The 18625-nt window shown below is 32.2% G+C and overlaps 1 protein-coding gene across 1 annotated transcript in view; it reads right to left on the reverse strand.

Moving 5' to 3' along the window:
* The window catches only part of LOC118204971 (BDNF/NT-3 growth factors receptor-like), a 722804-nt gene that overhangs the window by 22215 nt on the left and 681964 nt on the right, over nucleotides 1-18625 (reverse strand). Inside the window, exon 11 of the mRNA XM_085818323.1 lies at nucleotides 16693-16999. Coding sequence (XP_085674449.1) covers nucleotides 16693-16999 — 307 coding nt within the window. The remainder of the gene's footprint in view (nucleotides 1-16692; nucleotides 17000-18625) is intronic.

An 18625-nucleotide genomic window follows, 5' to 3' on the forward strand; every position in this document is an offset into this window, starting at 1 on the left:
TTAAGGCTTTACTGCTATGCAAATTCAGCGACTTAACATTTTTCACCTGTGTTTCATACTAAACTAAGGATTTTTTTTTCAGTCGAAAATGTTAACTGATAGTTGATTTCCCTTTCAACATATGAAAACTCATCGTAAACAGGTAATTTACTATAGGACATTACTTGATTTAAATGTGATTACCCTAATTTGTTTAATATAAACTTTCAAGATGCAAAAATATAAACAAATTAACTTTTCCTCTTTTAAATTCAAGATTTTATTTTATCCTTAATTAATCTGTTATTTTCTATGAATTTTAAATTTTATATATTATGCATTATCTTCAGGAAGATCCTTTTATCATTTTCTCTAGCCATATTTGTGTTGCACGAATTTATTGCACATCTTATGCAAATAAATACGAAATGCTTACAACCCAAACTCAGAATCATAATCATAGATTCGAGGTGTTCCTTGAACAGGAGAAGGAAGTTTGGATATGATAGGCGCGGAACCTGATAACTATTTCGCAGGAAAGGGGAGTGTCTCACACTGAAGCAAATTTGGGAAGTGCTTTCCTATCGAATGATATAGTCTTGACTATTTGTGTCAAGTGCCTTGACTATTTTCTCTTCATTCTTGTCTTCGCTATGCTTAATCCCTCACTAGAATATATATATATATATACATATATGTATGTATGATATGAATGCATGCATGTAAGAAAGCAATTTTATTTAGTGATTTCTGCATTTAGACAATACAGTGAACGTACGTGCAGTATATTTGGCAAATTGTATACAGACAATCTAAAGTTTATTGGAATGTGGAGACTGATAAGAGAAATGAAAACATTTAGAGCAGGACTACTTGCTGTTTGTAATTTCTAGTTTAAATGCTAAACAAAATTGTACTGAGATTTGCATCAATTGGTAAAATTACGATAAAGGCCACATGCAGAATTTAATAAAGACATCAACATCTACGAATATTTGTCCGTACTATATTATCTAAAAGATATAAATAGAAAGAAAAAAAGAATATAACATAGTAAATATAACACATATACACATAAAACATAGGAACACGATATAACACATATAACATAAGAAATAGGATTATAACATTTGAGTATGAATCGTAAGCTTAATATTTTAATACCATTGCAACTTATATCTGGTTTGACAGATGTGTTTGCGATGGCGCACTTTTGTTCGCATATCACTTTTGTATGTTTCAATTGCTGCTTGTAAATATGCCTGCTTTAGAAAAGAACTGTAATAAAGCTAGAATATTCTTGAAGTGCAGTAAAGATTTGAGAGTTTTTCCTTTTTGAGTAACTTAACAAATCCACTTAAATAAATATTCCTTCCTTTGCGTATTAGTTTCTCTTCTCTTTATTCCATTTGTAAGTTTTCTGGTAAGTTCGCCGTTAATTTTGAATGAAGAACCAGATATGCTAATTGTGAGTATTTTCTTAAACGCATAGAGACAATTTTCTGAAACAATGTTTAGAAAAAATTTTTCACAGCTATCTGAAATACACAAGTAATCAATTTTAAAAGATTTTTTGATAACATTGCAACTGATATCTAACATGCTTTAACTGTTTACACTGAGTCCTTGAGTAAATTCAGTTATTACTCTTAGCATGAGACTGCTATGATTTCAGTCAAATTTTCAATGATGTAATTTTGTTATATAACTTTTAATACTTGTTTTTGACCTCATAACAGTATATCAGGTAATTTAAATAAAGCTTCATTATCCTCTGTTTTCATATCCAAATTCAGCACTGCATTCGCTTACTCTTCTGTTAAAGTTTTCATTATATATTTTCTTTTGGACGGTGTTCGCCGTCAACGCTGACAGACTGACTTCATTGATGTCGCTGAAAAAACAACGCAGAGCAAAAATGTCATCGCATAAAACATCGTGGGACATAAGAAAGCAAGGGGAAAACATCGCAATTCTAAAAAACGTCCTCGTCGAAATATCGAGGTAAAAAAGAAGTACGTGCAAATTATCGAATAAGGATAACATCGCAAACAAATTTTCAGGTTTTAAAAGTTGTAAACACGTATTCGCATAATGATTTTTGAGCGCAAGGAGGAATGTTAAATATTTCTATTTTTTTATTTCATAATTCTGAAATAACTAATAAATGTTTTCTTAAAATATTAGAAGAGAAAAGCATTAAAAAGATGAAATAGTGTACAGAACTAATGCTAATAACATTAGTTAATAGAACTTAAATCCCTAGTAAAATATTATACAGATGACGTGTTTAACTAACAAATTGATATACAAAGGATGATATGGACACTTTTAAAAGACAAATAAACAGAACAAAACAAGATTATTTCATCTACATCCAAATTAAAATGTGATAATCAAGATGAAATTTCGTAAAATCATACATACTGGCAGTATTTTTAGATAATTTTGTGAAATCCTTCTTTTTAGCAGTAATAATATACCGCTCAAAATGAATATAGCGATTACAAAGGGCTATAACTATTTATTGAAAACGAATTTATCTTTAAGATTGTAATAAGACATAATGTAGAGGGAACTTCAAAGTATTGTATACATACGTAATAGATGTTCTATGTGACTTCCCTTGGTCACATGGACAGCATCTAGACAGTAGTCCATTTCACGCCATACATTCTGAAGCATTTGTTCAGTCACCGACGCAAGTGCATTAAAAATGCGTACTTTGAGTTCCTCAATTGTTTGGAATATGGGGGGGGGGCAGAAACACCTTGTCTTTCACATAACCCCATAGAAAAAAATCGCAAGGTGTCAAGTCTGGGTATCTCGGTGGCCAACAGTAGAAAACATCGTCGGCAGCTCCACTTCACCGAATCAACGCTTTGGAATATGTTGATTTAAAAATGTGCGAACCTCCGTACTCCAGTATGGGGGGTGCTCCATCCAGCTGAAAGATGTAATCCGTGGAATTAGAGTCTAGCTGTGGCATTAACCATACCTCAGGCATGTCTAGGTAAACATTTGATGTCAACTTCGCTCACTGAAGGAAAAAGGACTGATCGCGCAGAAAGCATTAACATTATGTTCAATTACAGTGAAAGGCTTCTCTGTACCCTATAAACGACTATTGTACCGGTTAAACTTCCCACTTATGTGGAAGGTTGATTCATCGCTAAAAATGATACGATCAGCCCATTGTTTCATCCTCCATGCATTTTTAGCATAAACGTAGGGTAATTCATACGTTTGTCAAAGTCTTCCTGTTTCAAGCTGCACAAGTTGAATGATGTACGATTTCATTTGCAGCCTTTTTCTGAAAACACGCCATACCGTTTATTGTGGCATTTGTAACCCCCTACTGCCTTCGTACTTCGATTTCCGTGGGCTTCGTTCGTAACGTGCGGCGAATTCTTTCTACGTTATCTGCTGAAATACGTGGCCTTCCTCTACTTCTTCTGTTTCTTTAAACATCCGATGCCATCTGCGTATGTTGTTCGCATTTAGAGGTTCTTGTTTGTAACGCTGACGAAATCTTCTCTGCACTGTTTTAACAAAATGAGATTTTTTAAATTCTAACACGCAGAAAGTTTTCTGCATGGTACTCGCCACTTTTACTAATGAAACGTCCGCAATGAACAGGTTTATTGTCATTGCGAAGTTTCAACACGCATGCGTAGGCTTCCGCTTCACTGCACATGCGCCCTTACGTAAAGAAATTTTGTAGTTCCATCTACATTCTGTGTTACTCTTATCGATAAATTCTTTTCCATTAAGAAATACGTATATTATTTATATTTAATACAGGGTAAGTATATAATTTTAATACAGTGTAAGTGAAAATGAATATCCCATGTATTAAAATTTGGTTATTTTAACCTTTATAACTGCTTTATTTCTCGAAAACGAATTTCAGAAATAATACCGTGGCTTTTAAAACTGAAATTATTTCAGAGTTAAATTTTAAGTTTATTCAACGAAAAATATTTAGTTTTGTGAGTTGACAACAATATATGTTATATTTACTTTGATAGAAAAAATGAAAGTCTTTCATAGCATTTTTAAATTCTTACTATTAGTTCACACTCTCCCTATATCTTGTTCAGATTTTCGATCGTTAATAAAATACTTTTGATTCATTCATTTAAGTTCCAATACATTTTTTAAATTTGTAGGGTATGACTCTTGATGTTAATACAGTTTTTTACACATATTAAAGTCAATTCCTACTTATTTATTCCTGTTTGTCGGAAAAAATTTTTAATCGTTAATAAAATCATTTTTTTTCACCCACTCAAGTTCAAATACATTTTTTAAACTTGTAGTGGATGACACTTGATGTTAATAGGCTAGTTTCAAGTTGAACAGTCTGTACAATGTACGTAGAGATGTTTGACATTGTTTAACGTGATTATTTCATAACTTGAAACTTGATCAAGTGTTAAACTGTGAACTTTGGCAGTAATGGTGTTCACAGAATCGAGCCAACATCAGTACAATTCCCCGCCAAACGCAGCTGCGGTACTGCCTGAAAGAAGAATGCTACCATTAATACTATCATGGGTAACAACAATATATAAGATGCAAGGTAGCGCTGTAGATTATGCAGTAGTATATATAGGACGAAAACTGTTCGCAGCAAGTCAAGCACATGTCGCGTTGAGTCGTGTGGAAATCATTAGATAGAATATTAATTGAAAACTTGGACTGCTCGAAACTCGCTGGAAAGGTTATAAGGTATTTATCCCATTTCCCTAGCGTGCCTTCGTAGTGTAACGGTAGCACGCTGGGCCGGTATTCCAGAGGTCCGTGGTTCGATTCTCGGCGAAGGCGGTTGCATATTTTTCATCTTTTCTGCTTCCAATAAACCTAATGACTCTACAAGGTTCCTTGCAATAATAAAGCATTACAAGAGACGGATAGAATGAGAAATTTTAGACCACCATCAGCTTATAAATTAGAAACGAAAAAATTTTAATAATTGTAATAAAAGGTATCTAAAATAAAATGTTTCTTTGTTGACCTAAGTACGAATTGACTAATTTTTTATGTTACTTGTATTTTAACTCCTATTATAGAATATTTTACTATATATAAATCTATTCTAAGTCGCTTTTTCGAGACATGAAAAACGTAGTTTGAATGTCGTCAATCTACCTAGTAGAATGGAAGATATCGAACTGTCTCTCCCCTTTTTTTGCGCAGTGTACATGTAACACGTATCGGTTTGACACCACGAAAGGATTTCTAAAACATTGTCTTCCATAATAATATATGACAATTCTTTGGATCCTATATAAATAATATGTGTATAATAAAAATGCGACTTCTCTGAGTTTAAGAAATTAAGTGTAAAAGTTACAATAAAAAAATCCTAACTAAACGATTATTCTTTTAAAAGTAAATGATATGCTCGAAGTAAATTTGTTCTGTACAAAATGAGTTTTGTATATTTATACATATCAGTTAAAAATCATGTAAAGCTAAGCAGACGATTGGGTGAAAAAAAGACATACTTGCAGATTATTTAAAATCACATACGTGCATTAGAAGTTTAATAAGTAACACTAAATTCTAAGAAACCTTAACTTTTTTTTTCCATTTTTATCTCTGCATTGCTTAAACTTTACTTGCACGTTTTCGTATTTTCTTTCACTTAACGCTTTCACCTTTTCGTCTCTACAAATATTTTATTCGGGTTTGTTTCTCACTAGAATATTTATAGCAGCGTAAAAAAGAAAACATCAGCCTTAGAAGGAGTCGAAATAACGCTCTTGCCTAGAAAGAAATATTTTCCACTTTTATTTTGAATAAAAGCCATATCGAGTAGCTTTATGCAGCTTTATAAGTAAAGTAGCGTTACAACATGGCAGACTTAGGTGGTGTTGCATTCAGAATTAAAAATAAAATGTATTGAAGAAAGAACTTTATGCAGATTTACAGATTATTCAAACTACTGCTAAAAAATCCATGGGAAACATCCAGATTTATAACAACATACAAAAACTGGATCTTCTCATATATAAATAAAATATATAGTTTACTTTAAGATGGATTTTAGATACATGAGTACAGTAAAACACCGCTTAACAGGAAAAGTACAGGAATCATTGAAAGATTCATTCGAAGTAAAATTTTAACCTTACGTAGAGAAACGTCAACTGAGGCCAGCCACTAATGTTGAGCTTTCAGTAAAAAATTTATAAAAGTGTGTGCGTGTGAGGAATATTGTTATGCTTTTGTGTCCTCTTTTTGTCAAACATATAAATACGAAATAAAGGATAATTAATACATCAAAAATAGTTAGAGGTTATATGTTGACGTAGTGTTAAATCTCCTATCCATCCGTGCTTAGAAATTGACCTGTCTACGAGATCTTGAAATATACGATGCATGGGAATGATATACAATTTTCAGTAAAATTCTAATGTTTTTAGGTAACCGGAAGTCAAATAATATTACAGAAGTAATTAATGATGTTTCGAACAACTGTTAAAATATTAACAAGTAATTTATCTCTTAGGTTATATTTCTTAGTCTTGAACTTCATTTCTTTCAAAAGAACCTAAAAGCTATCAATAATGAGTATAGAAAAGGTTTCTCCTAAAGATATGAGAGCAGCGTCATAAAGAAATACGAAATTCAAAGCCACTAACGGATTGCTTTTGGATGATAAAAACGGATTGATGAAAGACAAAACGCGGAAGGAACCTTTTAGAGTTTTATATTTCAAAGCAACGATCGCAAACATGGCTGGATTTTTATTTTAAGCTCCCATGAGCCCAATCAAATCTATTCCTCCCTTTTTTCTCTTCGTAGATACTGAAAAGCCACAAGTCTATTAATACAAAAGCACTTGGATAAAATCTTCATCAAATTCACACATTTAACAAGTTAAAAAGAATTGCATTCTGATGAGAAGTAAAAATAGTACGTCTGCACATCATTCTACATTACTTTTATTGTCATTCGTATACTGGACACATACTGCAGATTTAAAGAGGGAAAATATATCTTCGTAAACTAGAAGAGAAACACGCTAATGTGACAATCAAAACCGTGAAAAACAACCTTATATTTAGCGTAGGTATAATGAAACACTCAATCGATTTCGAGGGCAGCTAAAGGTCCCTCCTCATCAGGAGAAAGAAATACATAGAAAGAAGAAAATAGGAATCACAGAAACACGTGGTGCTTATCAGCACTGCACGTCGTTATAACTAGATTTTTAATCAGAGTTGCACTGGCCGCCTACTTTTACTGAGCCAGGCTGTCTGATCAAGCATAAAGAAATATTAGCGAAGTTAAAATAGCACCACCTATTTTAACTTCGCTAATATTTCTTTATGCTTGATCAGACAGCCTGGCTCAGTAAAAGTAGGCGGCCAGTGCAACTCTGATTAAAAATCTAGTTATAACGACGTGCAGTGCTGATAAGCACCACGTGTTTCTGTGATTCCTATTTTCTTCTTTCTATGTATTTCTTTCTCCTGATGAGGAGGGACCTTTAGCTGCCCTCGAAATCGATTGAGTGTTTCATTATACCTACGCTAAATATAAGGTTGTTTTTCACGGTTTTGATATCTTCGTAAGTTGTTTCTATAATTAATGAAAATGCTTTCGCCTAGTTTCTATTCGAGGATGCTATTTTATGACATCAGCAAAATTCAATTTCAGTGTTAGGTCGTTTTCAATTTAAAGAACAGCCAGCTATCTAAGACGTATTTATCTACTGTGCGATTTGCTGAGCGTAAAAAATTCTTCCTCATTGTCTGGGTAGAAATCAATCTCTCTGATAAGTGAGCTGTAATAAGGGCAAATAAATAAATTTTAATTTAATTGATATATTAGAGTGAAAATTTTAGAGACTTTTTTATTCTCAAAGTTTTTTAAGTCCTTAATTAACAGAGCCTCACAGTTAACATTATCTATTAACACAAAGGGTTTGAGATAAATACATTCAAGTGTAAATGATTACTTTTCAATATGTTGATATAAACTTGTAGTAGAGATTCTTTAACACTACTAATATAATCAGATTTCATGTTAGTTAGATTTGTTAAAAATTCAAATTTGTTAGAAAACTCACTATAGAGCAGGGTTCTCTTCTGTAGATCGACAAGGAGCCTATTGATTTTAATAAAACTGTAATTTTCGCGATAGATAGAGCATAGACTTTATCCTTCTTCATTATTAGTCCCTTATACATCAAAGAATTTCTTTCTTTTCACTACCTTAATAGGGTGTGGAACTTTTCTTCTCCTTAATTAACAGTTTTTAGATTAGCTTAATCAACGATTTTGTAAATATTAAATGAATTTTTCATTTCATGAAAGAGGCGTAAAGTGTAACAAGCCCTCATCTTTTAATCTCTGTGATGACATCTTCTAACCTACACTGTTAATTTTTCAAGAATTGTATAACCCACTTTGCCGCCATTTATGTTGCTTTTGGTATAATAAGTTCCTTTAAACATTCTGTTTTTCCTGCTCAATCTCGTTGATACATTCAATGAATGACTCCGTTAACGGCTTCACAAACTTTGTTTAGATGCTTACACCTTTCTCCTCTACACCTTTCTCCTCTTGCTGGAAGTATCGTTGAAGAAAGGTTTTGATAGGTATTGTTCAGAATTGAAAACAAAGTCTAAATTTATTGAGCTCTACAAACAGTTAAATTTTAGTTAAATCCTTCCTATATTTCTTGACTTTTGCCTGAATATTTATTCAGAATAGAACGTCAAGCAAATGTTTTGACATGCAATATAGTTTAAAAAAGAGAAGGTCAGTCTTAACCGTATGCCTATTTGAGTGTTGACGACGTCTCCGTTGTTTTTTACACAGAATTATTTCCTGGTTTTTTCATGAAAGGCTAAAATGTAGTTAGTCTCTGAGCCATTGTTAAGTATTTGGGAATCTTAAAGTTATTATAGCTATCCATGTGATAATTTTGAATTTGAATCTTGCTTGCAAATAATTGAAATCTTAGGTATTAAGGTAACGTAGCAACCGGAAATGATTACACAAATTCTGTTTTGGATTTTAATGTGCACCGTGTTTTTCTTTGAGAAGTTAGACAATTGTTAAAGCTATTCCAGTCAACATGACTCTGTTTGTGAAAGACAATACCAAGATCCAAGATTTACAAGGAAATTTCTTAAAGTTAATTAAGATTTAAATTCAGGGAATATATCTTATTGTGAGAATGAAGTCTGATACATTAAACGGTTTCATCCCTACAATGCAATCACAAAAGTGATTATTCTCGCAGAACTTTTGGTGCTAAATAAATCACTGACGAATTCTGCAAACAGTTTTTGTTGGTGATCATGTCCACAATTTTAACAGCTTTTTTATATTTTACTCATTTCATATTCCCTGCAATCTGTTTATGTGTCTTCCTCAATACTTTAAAAAGTAATTTTCGCTTCTCTTCATTTTCTCCAAGTTCCACAAAGTCAGAGAGATAAAAACACATAAAAACGCAAGTGTCGGCCGTTTTCTCTTTGATATGATTTTCAGTCAAGTGCCCTACCTGCAAATGTGGATTTATGGTTCTTCTGCATAGGGAATTAAACGGAATTCATTCTCTGTACCGTAGCGTCTATTTCACGAAGATAGACTTTTAAATGAAGCACTTTGTACTTGTTGTAACGTCGTCAGTTACCCAAAATAATCTAATTTAAATCTGCGGTTCTGTAATAAATGCTGCCATACTTGTGGATTTTTACGTTCGAGGTCAATGTTTTTGTTTTCATTTAAATAATGTTTTTATTCATCTCTCTCTTTCATAATAGAAGTATGAATATTTTCCTTATTTAACATACTGGAATTGATATGAATTAGCTTTACTTATGATCATTTCGAGTAACTATGTCAAACATTTTACTACTTAATATAAAATAAAAAATATTCTTAATTATGAAAACATTTTGTCATAAAATAACATTCTAGAAAAACCATATGCGCACTTCCTTTTAAGATATTATTTGCCTTCAAAATAAGTTTATATTTTGTTAAATTCAGTTAAATTAATTCTAAAGAAAAATGGCAATCAAATCTTCAGCTTTATGCGCAAAAGTTTAAAATAATTTAAGGACACACACATACTCATTATATATAAATTTAAACAGGTCTGATTTCGCCGATTTCAATTAGAATCAATAATTACCTAAAATAAACAACCTTCCTAAAGAGATTCCTGTAATTGTAACTTAATAAAATTTAAAACATGCAGAACAATAGTTTTTTTTTCTTAACTTGTTCAATATACTTATCAAACTGTTTAAACTTTCAATATGTTTAAATTTTTTTTTAGTTTTAGACTTCTTTTAAATAATGTCATTACTAAATATTTTTGTTTCATATATATATTTAAAAAGCAATCACTGTGCTTGCTTTATACATTGAATAAAGAAATTATATAATTGATACTTATATCAGAATATCATGTTTTGTGTTAGAAAACAAGAAAATTAATACCACAATTCTTCGCGAAATTTTTCTTTTTGTTTAGTAATTTTAGGGAAAAATTATTCGAATAGTTTAATTTCTGAAGGATGCCGCAAAAGAACATAAAAAAATTAAGAGTAGCCTTGGATAAACAATCACTATATTATTTCTTAAAAATCTCACACAATAATATTAGCATTACTATATATTATAAGATGTATAATTTATACTTTGAATCTCGCCCGTTTTTCTTGTTGATTATGCTACTGCTTAGGCCTCAGAAAATCCATAAATAATTATAGAAAGCGAATTTGTAGCTGTTTAAACGAAATCGTAGACTGAATGCTATTTTGTGTTTGCTTCGTTGTGATTGGTCTGTTCTTGTATTAGGGTAGCATAAAGCTCAAAAGTTATAACGAAAGCGTTCGGCGTGACTTTTACAGATCTGCGATTGGTATTGAATTTCACTTCTTTTGAGTTCTTTTGTAAAACAGGTTTTTAATTTCTTACTTTCTGTCTCTCTCAAAATTAATTTATAACAAAATATAAGGCTTAATGATTAAGCCTAAATAAAAGCTAGCAATTGCAATCCTGCGATCGTAACGCATGTGCCCACCATGCACTTGATTTTTGGCTTTGGTGTTTTCAAGCTTTGGTATTGTTTGCTTTGTTTAATATTTTGGTGATCTGTGAGTCTCGCAAACTTTACGTCAGATTATAGTTGCTGTGTTGAGTGAAGCGTGAATTATAAGTAACGTGAGAAAAAAAATTAGCGCCATCTTTCGAAATGTTTGGCTTAAAATATTGCAACAAGTGCAGAAAATTCTGCTGGCCATTATGAGTGAAATTTTTAAAAAGAAATCCCATTAAATTAATTATCTGAGCTTTACGTTTACGCACGGCGAAAAGCATAGCATTGTAATCTTTCAGTTGAATTGCTTTGAGAACAAGTAATGGAAATTTAAAAAATCATCGTTTCCTCTAATATTGGATGAGTCTACAAATGTTCAATACTGTAAACATCTGGTGTTTAAACTGTGTGTTAATATATTGAAAAGTAAAATAAAATATCAACTCTTCTAGAACTTGTTGAAGTTATAAACATTTAAAAATTAAAACAAAACGAGATTTTTAAATAACAGTACAAACAAATTAAGTAAAAGAACGTAGTTCTTTTGGTAATCGGAACCTGATGAAATAAAATAAATTTAACTATTAAAACGGAAAATTAACTGAAAAATAATGATACGAATTTGTACATAGATGATTTTAGCGCAATTATATGTGAAATTGCTTTATTTTTCTGTATAATGTAACGCGAAAAATATATAAAGAGAAAAGCTATGCCGGTAAGTTCATTTAACAATGAGTAAATTGGTATCTCGGTAATTTGGTGAGAAATCACATAAAGTCTCCAAACTTGGCGACCATTTAAGGACATTTTGTTCCGGTCCCGGTATCACAGAAATAAGTATTATAATTGAATAAATGTAATTGATCACTGTATTAGCTGCAATCGTAATTCGACCCCCATTTTGGTTTCCAATAATTTCGAGAAACAGAATTTACTGAAATATCTCGGGGGCCGGTTGAAAACTATATAAGGCCGGAGAGAACATCTGCTCTCAGTTATTGTTGTTTTATTGTTGCGAGTTGTTAGTTTAGCGCGAGATCGGAGTTCTGAGATATCTTTGGATTAGCTTTCTCTTTAGATGCGTTTTGCATTGTGTTGCGTTTAACGTTCTTAGTAGTTTGAAGTGTAACTACTGATTCTACTCAGTGATATTATGATTCTGTGAAAAATTCCAGAACTTTGAAGTATTATTTTGACGAAATAAATTTTATTAACCTATCATCGAACGTGTGTGCATTCAATCTATTACGCACCCGTACGTAGGCAACAATATTAATAATTAAGGTAAAGCAAAAAACAATGAGCAAAAAGAAATAAATCGCGAATTCAAAAGAGTCAGTATATTCTAAAGATGAGGGAGTACCTAGCAATGGATATGAACAAATTAATGGGAAAATAGCAACATAAATTAAGTGAGAGTTAATTAAAAGAAGAAATGGAATTTTAAACACTAGAAAACTAACGATAAGATTAAGATATTTAAGATTTTCGTCAAAGCATTCATAATAAAACAAACAAAAATAGAATTACAATCCATTGTTTAAAGAAGACTGAATTTCTGATGACGTCAGAAGTCAAGTGAGAACGTATCTAGGACGTCACATCACATGATACCTGATGTCACGAGCTACATTTTTCTGCTTTTCAGTTACTCTCCAAACATTTCTAGTAATATTTCGCCGGCAGTTGATGCCGCAAATCAGAAATTATTTCACGGCCATGCATATTCGTCGATATTAATAGGTAAGCTATGCGCATTTCCTTCATAATTGAGCTTTGGTGGCTTAGTTTAGTGGTATCAAGTTGGCGGCCGCGGACTCTAAAGAAAATTTAAGCTGCTCGAGAACATTATTATTAAGTATATTATGAAAAATCATTGGTAAGCAAAATTTAAAATTTATTTAAAATACTTTTTTTGTTTGCAAAAATTCGTAAATTTGTTTTCTTTGGATATTTGTCTTGCGATAGTTAATGAGTATACTAATTATCTCGAATGAAAATTCTTGGTTTCTTAGTTAAGTATACTAAGCGTTAAAAAACGGTTGTACACTTTGTTTCCTTCAATATTTATCTTAGAAATATACTCCCAATAAAAGTTTTAAAACAAGATAAAGTATTCTATGCAAACGTTTTTCTACATTGTGACAGAAAAGTTTGGGATAAAAATAATGTATAGCATTTTCTGCTGCTAAATACTGATTACTAAAATATTGGTCTTAGTTGATTGCTTGGAAAGAAACGTTTTCATAACATTATATGCAAAATTCACTGAGATACGTTTATTACGTGTACTTATAAGTGCCCGCTACAAATTTAAAAACGAATGATAGTTTCTTGTGCAAAAAATATTTATTTATCGTGACAACAAGCAGCTGTGGTTTTCAGCTGTTTTTTTTTTAAATTTATTCACAGGAAGTCCTAAATTACATCGGTAACAGACTTTAAAAATAATTTAGCGCGGCAAATTCATGCTCGAATATTTTTGCAAAATTTACTTGTAAAGTTTTGAAACTTTTAATTTCGATCTTATTACAGCATAGAAAATAACTTACTAAGTACTAAAATATTTGCTTAAAGAGGATTATATGAAACATTAAAATTCAGTTTTATACAACTTTAGTACCCAAAGAAATTCCTCTTTCTTAAAACCAGGAAATTCCCTCCGTACATAAATTTCTTTATCTTACTAATAGAAATAACTTATTAAGTACTAAAATATTTGCTTAAAGAGGATTATATGAAACATTAAATTTCAGTTTTATACAACTTTAGTACCCAAAGAAATTCCTCTTTCTTAAAACCAGGAAATTCCCTCCGTACATAAATTTCTTTATCTTACTAATTTAACTAAATTCATAACTAGATAAACACGGAAGGTAAAAGAGTTAGGGAAGATGTTTTTGCGAACCGTTTTTATACCTCAATTAATTAAAACAATAACCTTATATAACATTAAATGCTGCTGCAGACGGTGTAGGGTGTCTGGATGTTGAATTCACACACTTGGAATTTCAGACAAAGTAGAATGTTTGTGACTGGCAGACCAGGGGTGCCAAAAACTTACTGATGTGGTAGCCCTTTCGAAAAATAGCCATAAGAAAAGACGGCTAGGAGGCTCTCTAATTCCTTTTCCCTGGGGTACTTTCAGCCGAAATTTTTCTGGAACTTAAGTAAAGAGACCTCTTTGCTTAGATTAAAAAAATATATATCTCTTTTGAATATATTATGGATTTGGTTCAGCTTCAAGCCGTCGTTAGAATTAACTCAAAGGTGATTATATGCAAACTGCTAAAGCTGGCATTAATGGTAAAACAAACAAGTTTAATGATGTACTTTGTAAAAGAATTTCTCGGATGAAAAATGGACATGAGCATTGAAGCACAGCATGCCTTTTCAGCGAAGCGAGTTTTACGCAATAGATCATGCTTATCCGCAGAAAAACCAGTCATTTCTTTAGAATGGATGAAGTTTCTTGTTACAGTATATCAGATATTTTGTTACGAAGAAAGTTATTGGAAGAGAGATTTCAAACTAGACCAAAAATAGAAACTGTATTTTGTCAACTCCTACGCTTTAAACCGCTTTCTTTAACAGAAGTTCTTGCGAAACTAGTGGAAAGCATTCTGTTAAAAATTTCAAATATCCTTTATTCGCATTTTTCAAATTCCAAATTAATAGAGGGTTACATAAACTACTAGCACTTCCTGAGTATATAGATAGTCAGGTAATGCTGTTCGACATCAAGATCCTGATGGACGTTCTTTGCTATTTATACTATTTACTCTGACGTTGATAATAAAATACTGTACTAGATACTTTTCTTGAGAAACAAGTAAATTGTTGTGGAAAAACGGCATTTGTAAGTAGAAAAAATACTGCTAATCAATAAAGTATTTTATCACAGGTCTACAGAAATGCAAATTTACACTATTAACACAAGTACCATAAAATGGTGTCAAGTAAAGAAGCCACATTTTAGTAAATTTGGGCTACAATGTTATTGTTTCAGTCAATTTTTATGGGCTATAAAACAAACTATAAAATAAAATATATGTTTTCATGCAGTTTTGCTTTTTTAATGCGAATGTAATAGTAGGTTATGCAGTAATATCTTGTGTTATAAATATGCAAGAGAGTAATGATTAATCTGAATAATCTTCTTCGAAATTTGTACTGCGATGAACACACAAGGATTTGTTTTGGCTGATATATGTGTATTCAGATTTAATGAGAGTAGATTTCACGCAATATCATTGGTTCGTTATGAAAATGCAATTTTTAGGTAAAGGACATGGTTCTATGTAAAAATACCGAACTTTGAGAAAAATTGCGCCCATTGTAATCGCGTGAGAATTAAGTTTATTTAACTAACCAGGTTTTAATTTGCATCTTTAATATCTTTTCTTAATTAGTCACGCAGCTCGTTTCTTCCAGGAAAGTTATGTACATTTCTATGAGACAAGCATAGGAGGATAAATAGGTTTTAATCCAAATTTCATAAGTTATCTGAAGAGCGTCAGTTCCAGTCTGAGCCTAGGTGTGTCTGATCGAACAAGCGAAACTATGGAGCTACGTCTGAAGGAAAGCAACTGATAGACAATGGTTGCTGTTTGATCATGGCTCTTGTTCCGGATTATGGACGTCCGGATTAAAGACTTTTGACTGTATAATCAAGCATTATGTGTTGTAAAATGTATCAAATGTGTCATGTGCTGTAAAAAGTCTCTAATGTTCTAAAATTTACCAAGTGTTTCTGAAATATTAGCATGTAAAAGTATAAAGTTAGTCTGAAGTGTTATGCATGTCATGTCAAGAAGTATCATTATGACCAAAACAGAACAATGTAATTCATAACTTTGTAAAGAAAAACGTCTCTGTATGCCCATGTAAAACTTTTTTTGATTTAGTACAAATAAATATCCGGTGTTCTGGGCTTTAATCTGTGTAAGGCAGTCCCACGAGTGTCAGGCAACGGAGCCCAATCACTCTGGCTTTCAGTACCTGTCCAAAACGGTAAGCTGCAGATGAAAATTTAACTCCTTAATATTAAAAAGAGGTTTGTTGTTCCTCTTATAGTAAAACTGAGTTGAAAAGAACTCGATATTTAAATTTTATCCAAAAATTAATGCACAGTCAAAAAAACTTACTTGTACTATAATTTTATGTCAAGAAGAGACATATTAAAATGTAAGCTGTTTTATTTAGTGTTCTTGTCCGTATGAACACTGAATGCAGACATGTGTACGGGATTTATTGGCACCTAATAATTAGAACCCACAGAGATAGCTGTGAAGTTACAATCCAAACACCTTCAAATCCGACATAGGTGTCATAGTCGGGTAACTCACTGAACAGGTCATCTCACTGAAGTATTTGCTAAAGTTTTGTTTATCGTGAGTTTTAAGACAGTTTCTAACTATTTTGTTCCATATTTCAATTGAATTGGTACCTGATATGAAGAAAACAGATAATTAAATTTAGTAGTATGTAAAATTTCTTTGCAAGATTCTACAGTTATACCATAATTTGCCTTTATTAGTGAAATCGTAGATTTTTTAGTGTCATGGATAGAAAAAGAAATAGCAGAGTCACATTCATATATACATTGAACATCTTCAAGAAACACCATACCTTAAAAAATTGTTGAGATCACCATGCTCCATGTACTCGAAAATCATCATAAGAGCTTCACCATCCGTCGACACACCGTAAAATTTGATAATATTGGTATGCTGCAAGTTGGCCAAGAGCTCAGCTTCTCTTTCAAAATCTAGCTTCGTGTCCTCCACCACGTTGTCTTTGAGAGTTTTGACGGCAACTAGCGTTGTTGGCTCCTCAGGTGTCAGGTAATCAACAGTTCCCAGATACACACGGCCAAATGCTCCTTCTCCTAGGGACTGAATGAAGCTGATCTTTTCTCTTGCTATATGGTGGATCTCTGTAAAACATGAACAGTATGAGAAACAACATCGTATTTGTAAAAACTCCTTTTGAAAACTACATAATGATATGAACTATGATATGAGTATCTATATCCATGTCTATCTATTTACGCGTCTGCTTATCTACCCATCCATATCTATTTATAAGCATTAAATGTACAGGTTGGCTTACGAGCTATACATTTATCTATAGGTTATACTACTCCACAAAATATCACTTGAACAGTTATTTCCTAACCCTTTGCTTCATTTTGTAGAAACATTAGGATTTTTTTGGAAGCAGACAAGATGAAAAATTAGCAACGTCTTCACCGGGAATCGAACTACCGACCTCTGGAATACTGGCCCAGCGTTCAAAACCACTACACCACGAAAGCACGCTAGGCAGACGGGAGAAATACTTTATATAGTGACCCTTTTAAAGGGTGACTGGGGTTTTTAGTCACCAAATACTGGGTGAGGAGAATCATCATCCAACACTCTTTTAGTTCGGGCGCCACTGTAGAGATATTAGGATTTTTTGGGAAGCAGGCAAGATAAAAAATTAGTAACGCCTTCGCCGGGAATCGAACCACAGACCTCTGGAATACCGGCCCAGCGTGCAGAACCACTACACCACGAAGGCACGCTAGGAAGGTGGGAGAAATACCTTATAATTTTAAGAAATACGTAAAATAGTTTTCTATTATGAAACTATTTGTCGCATGACAGATGTTAAAAATATATAACATTTACATTTTTATTTAAGCTCTCTACAGAGGAAATTCCAATATTTTTTTTTTCTTAATTTACAGAAGCTATTACCGGGAAATAGAACTATTCGTGATACACAAAATCAGTGCATAAAGAAAACTGCAGAAAGTTTATGAATTTAAACCATTTTTGCCTTCACTTAATCTCATTACTCTTATTTAGGATTATTTAAGGTATAGTTATCACTAGATGCTATAAAGGATAATTTCATTAAATGTAGTATTATGTCAAATCATCTTTTAAAAATGCACATTTGAAATGTTAACACCTTTAGCAACATTTGTGTACAGTCCCACAAATTTTCGGTTAATGTTATCTTCATATATGTTTTCAGAACTATTCATCATATAAAATTTAACGTTTTTGCTTGATAAATTTTGCTGTCGCAAGGATTTTCTCTCTAACTTATTTCCTTACGAATAACATCTAAAAATATAAGTTTCATAAATTTTTTCTGTGAGGTACCATGAGACCAAAATTACCATATTCTGAAGGGGAAGGCCATTTAGGTTAATTAATCATTTTCTTATGATTTGGAACTACGAATTGACTTTTCTTGCCGTTAGCACTCATCAGGATATAAAAGAGATAGTAATGTTTAGATTAGAGTTCTTGAAAATTTAGACAGAGAACTTGCTGCCGCGACGCTGATCGTAGTACTTTTCTTTCGCCCAGCGGTACAAATTAGTCATTCTGCATTAGCCGTATTGTTAGCCGATGTAGCTCGTGCTAACGCTTAGTAGCTTGCGCCAAAGCTTATTATGTTGTTTGTATTGTGGTCTCTAGCATTTACTTGTAAATTTTAAGCGATGATGATGATTTCGTGTATATGACAAAGTGCAATTATATAGCTCCGAAGCTGTCAAAGA

This window comes from Stegodyphus dumicola, chromosome 6 (genome assembly GCF_044657685.1).
Source record: "Stegodyphus dumicola isolate Sdum_Otavi_A_Nest chromosome 6, ASM4465768v1".
NCBI lineage: Eukaryota > Metazoa > Arthropoda > Arachnida > Araneae > Eresidae > Stegodyphus > Stegodyphus dumicola.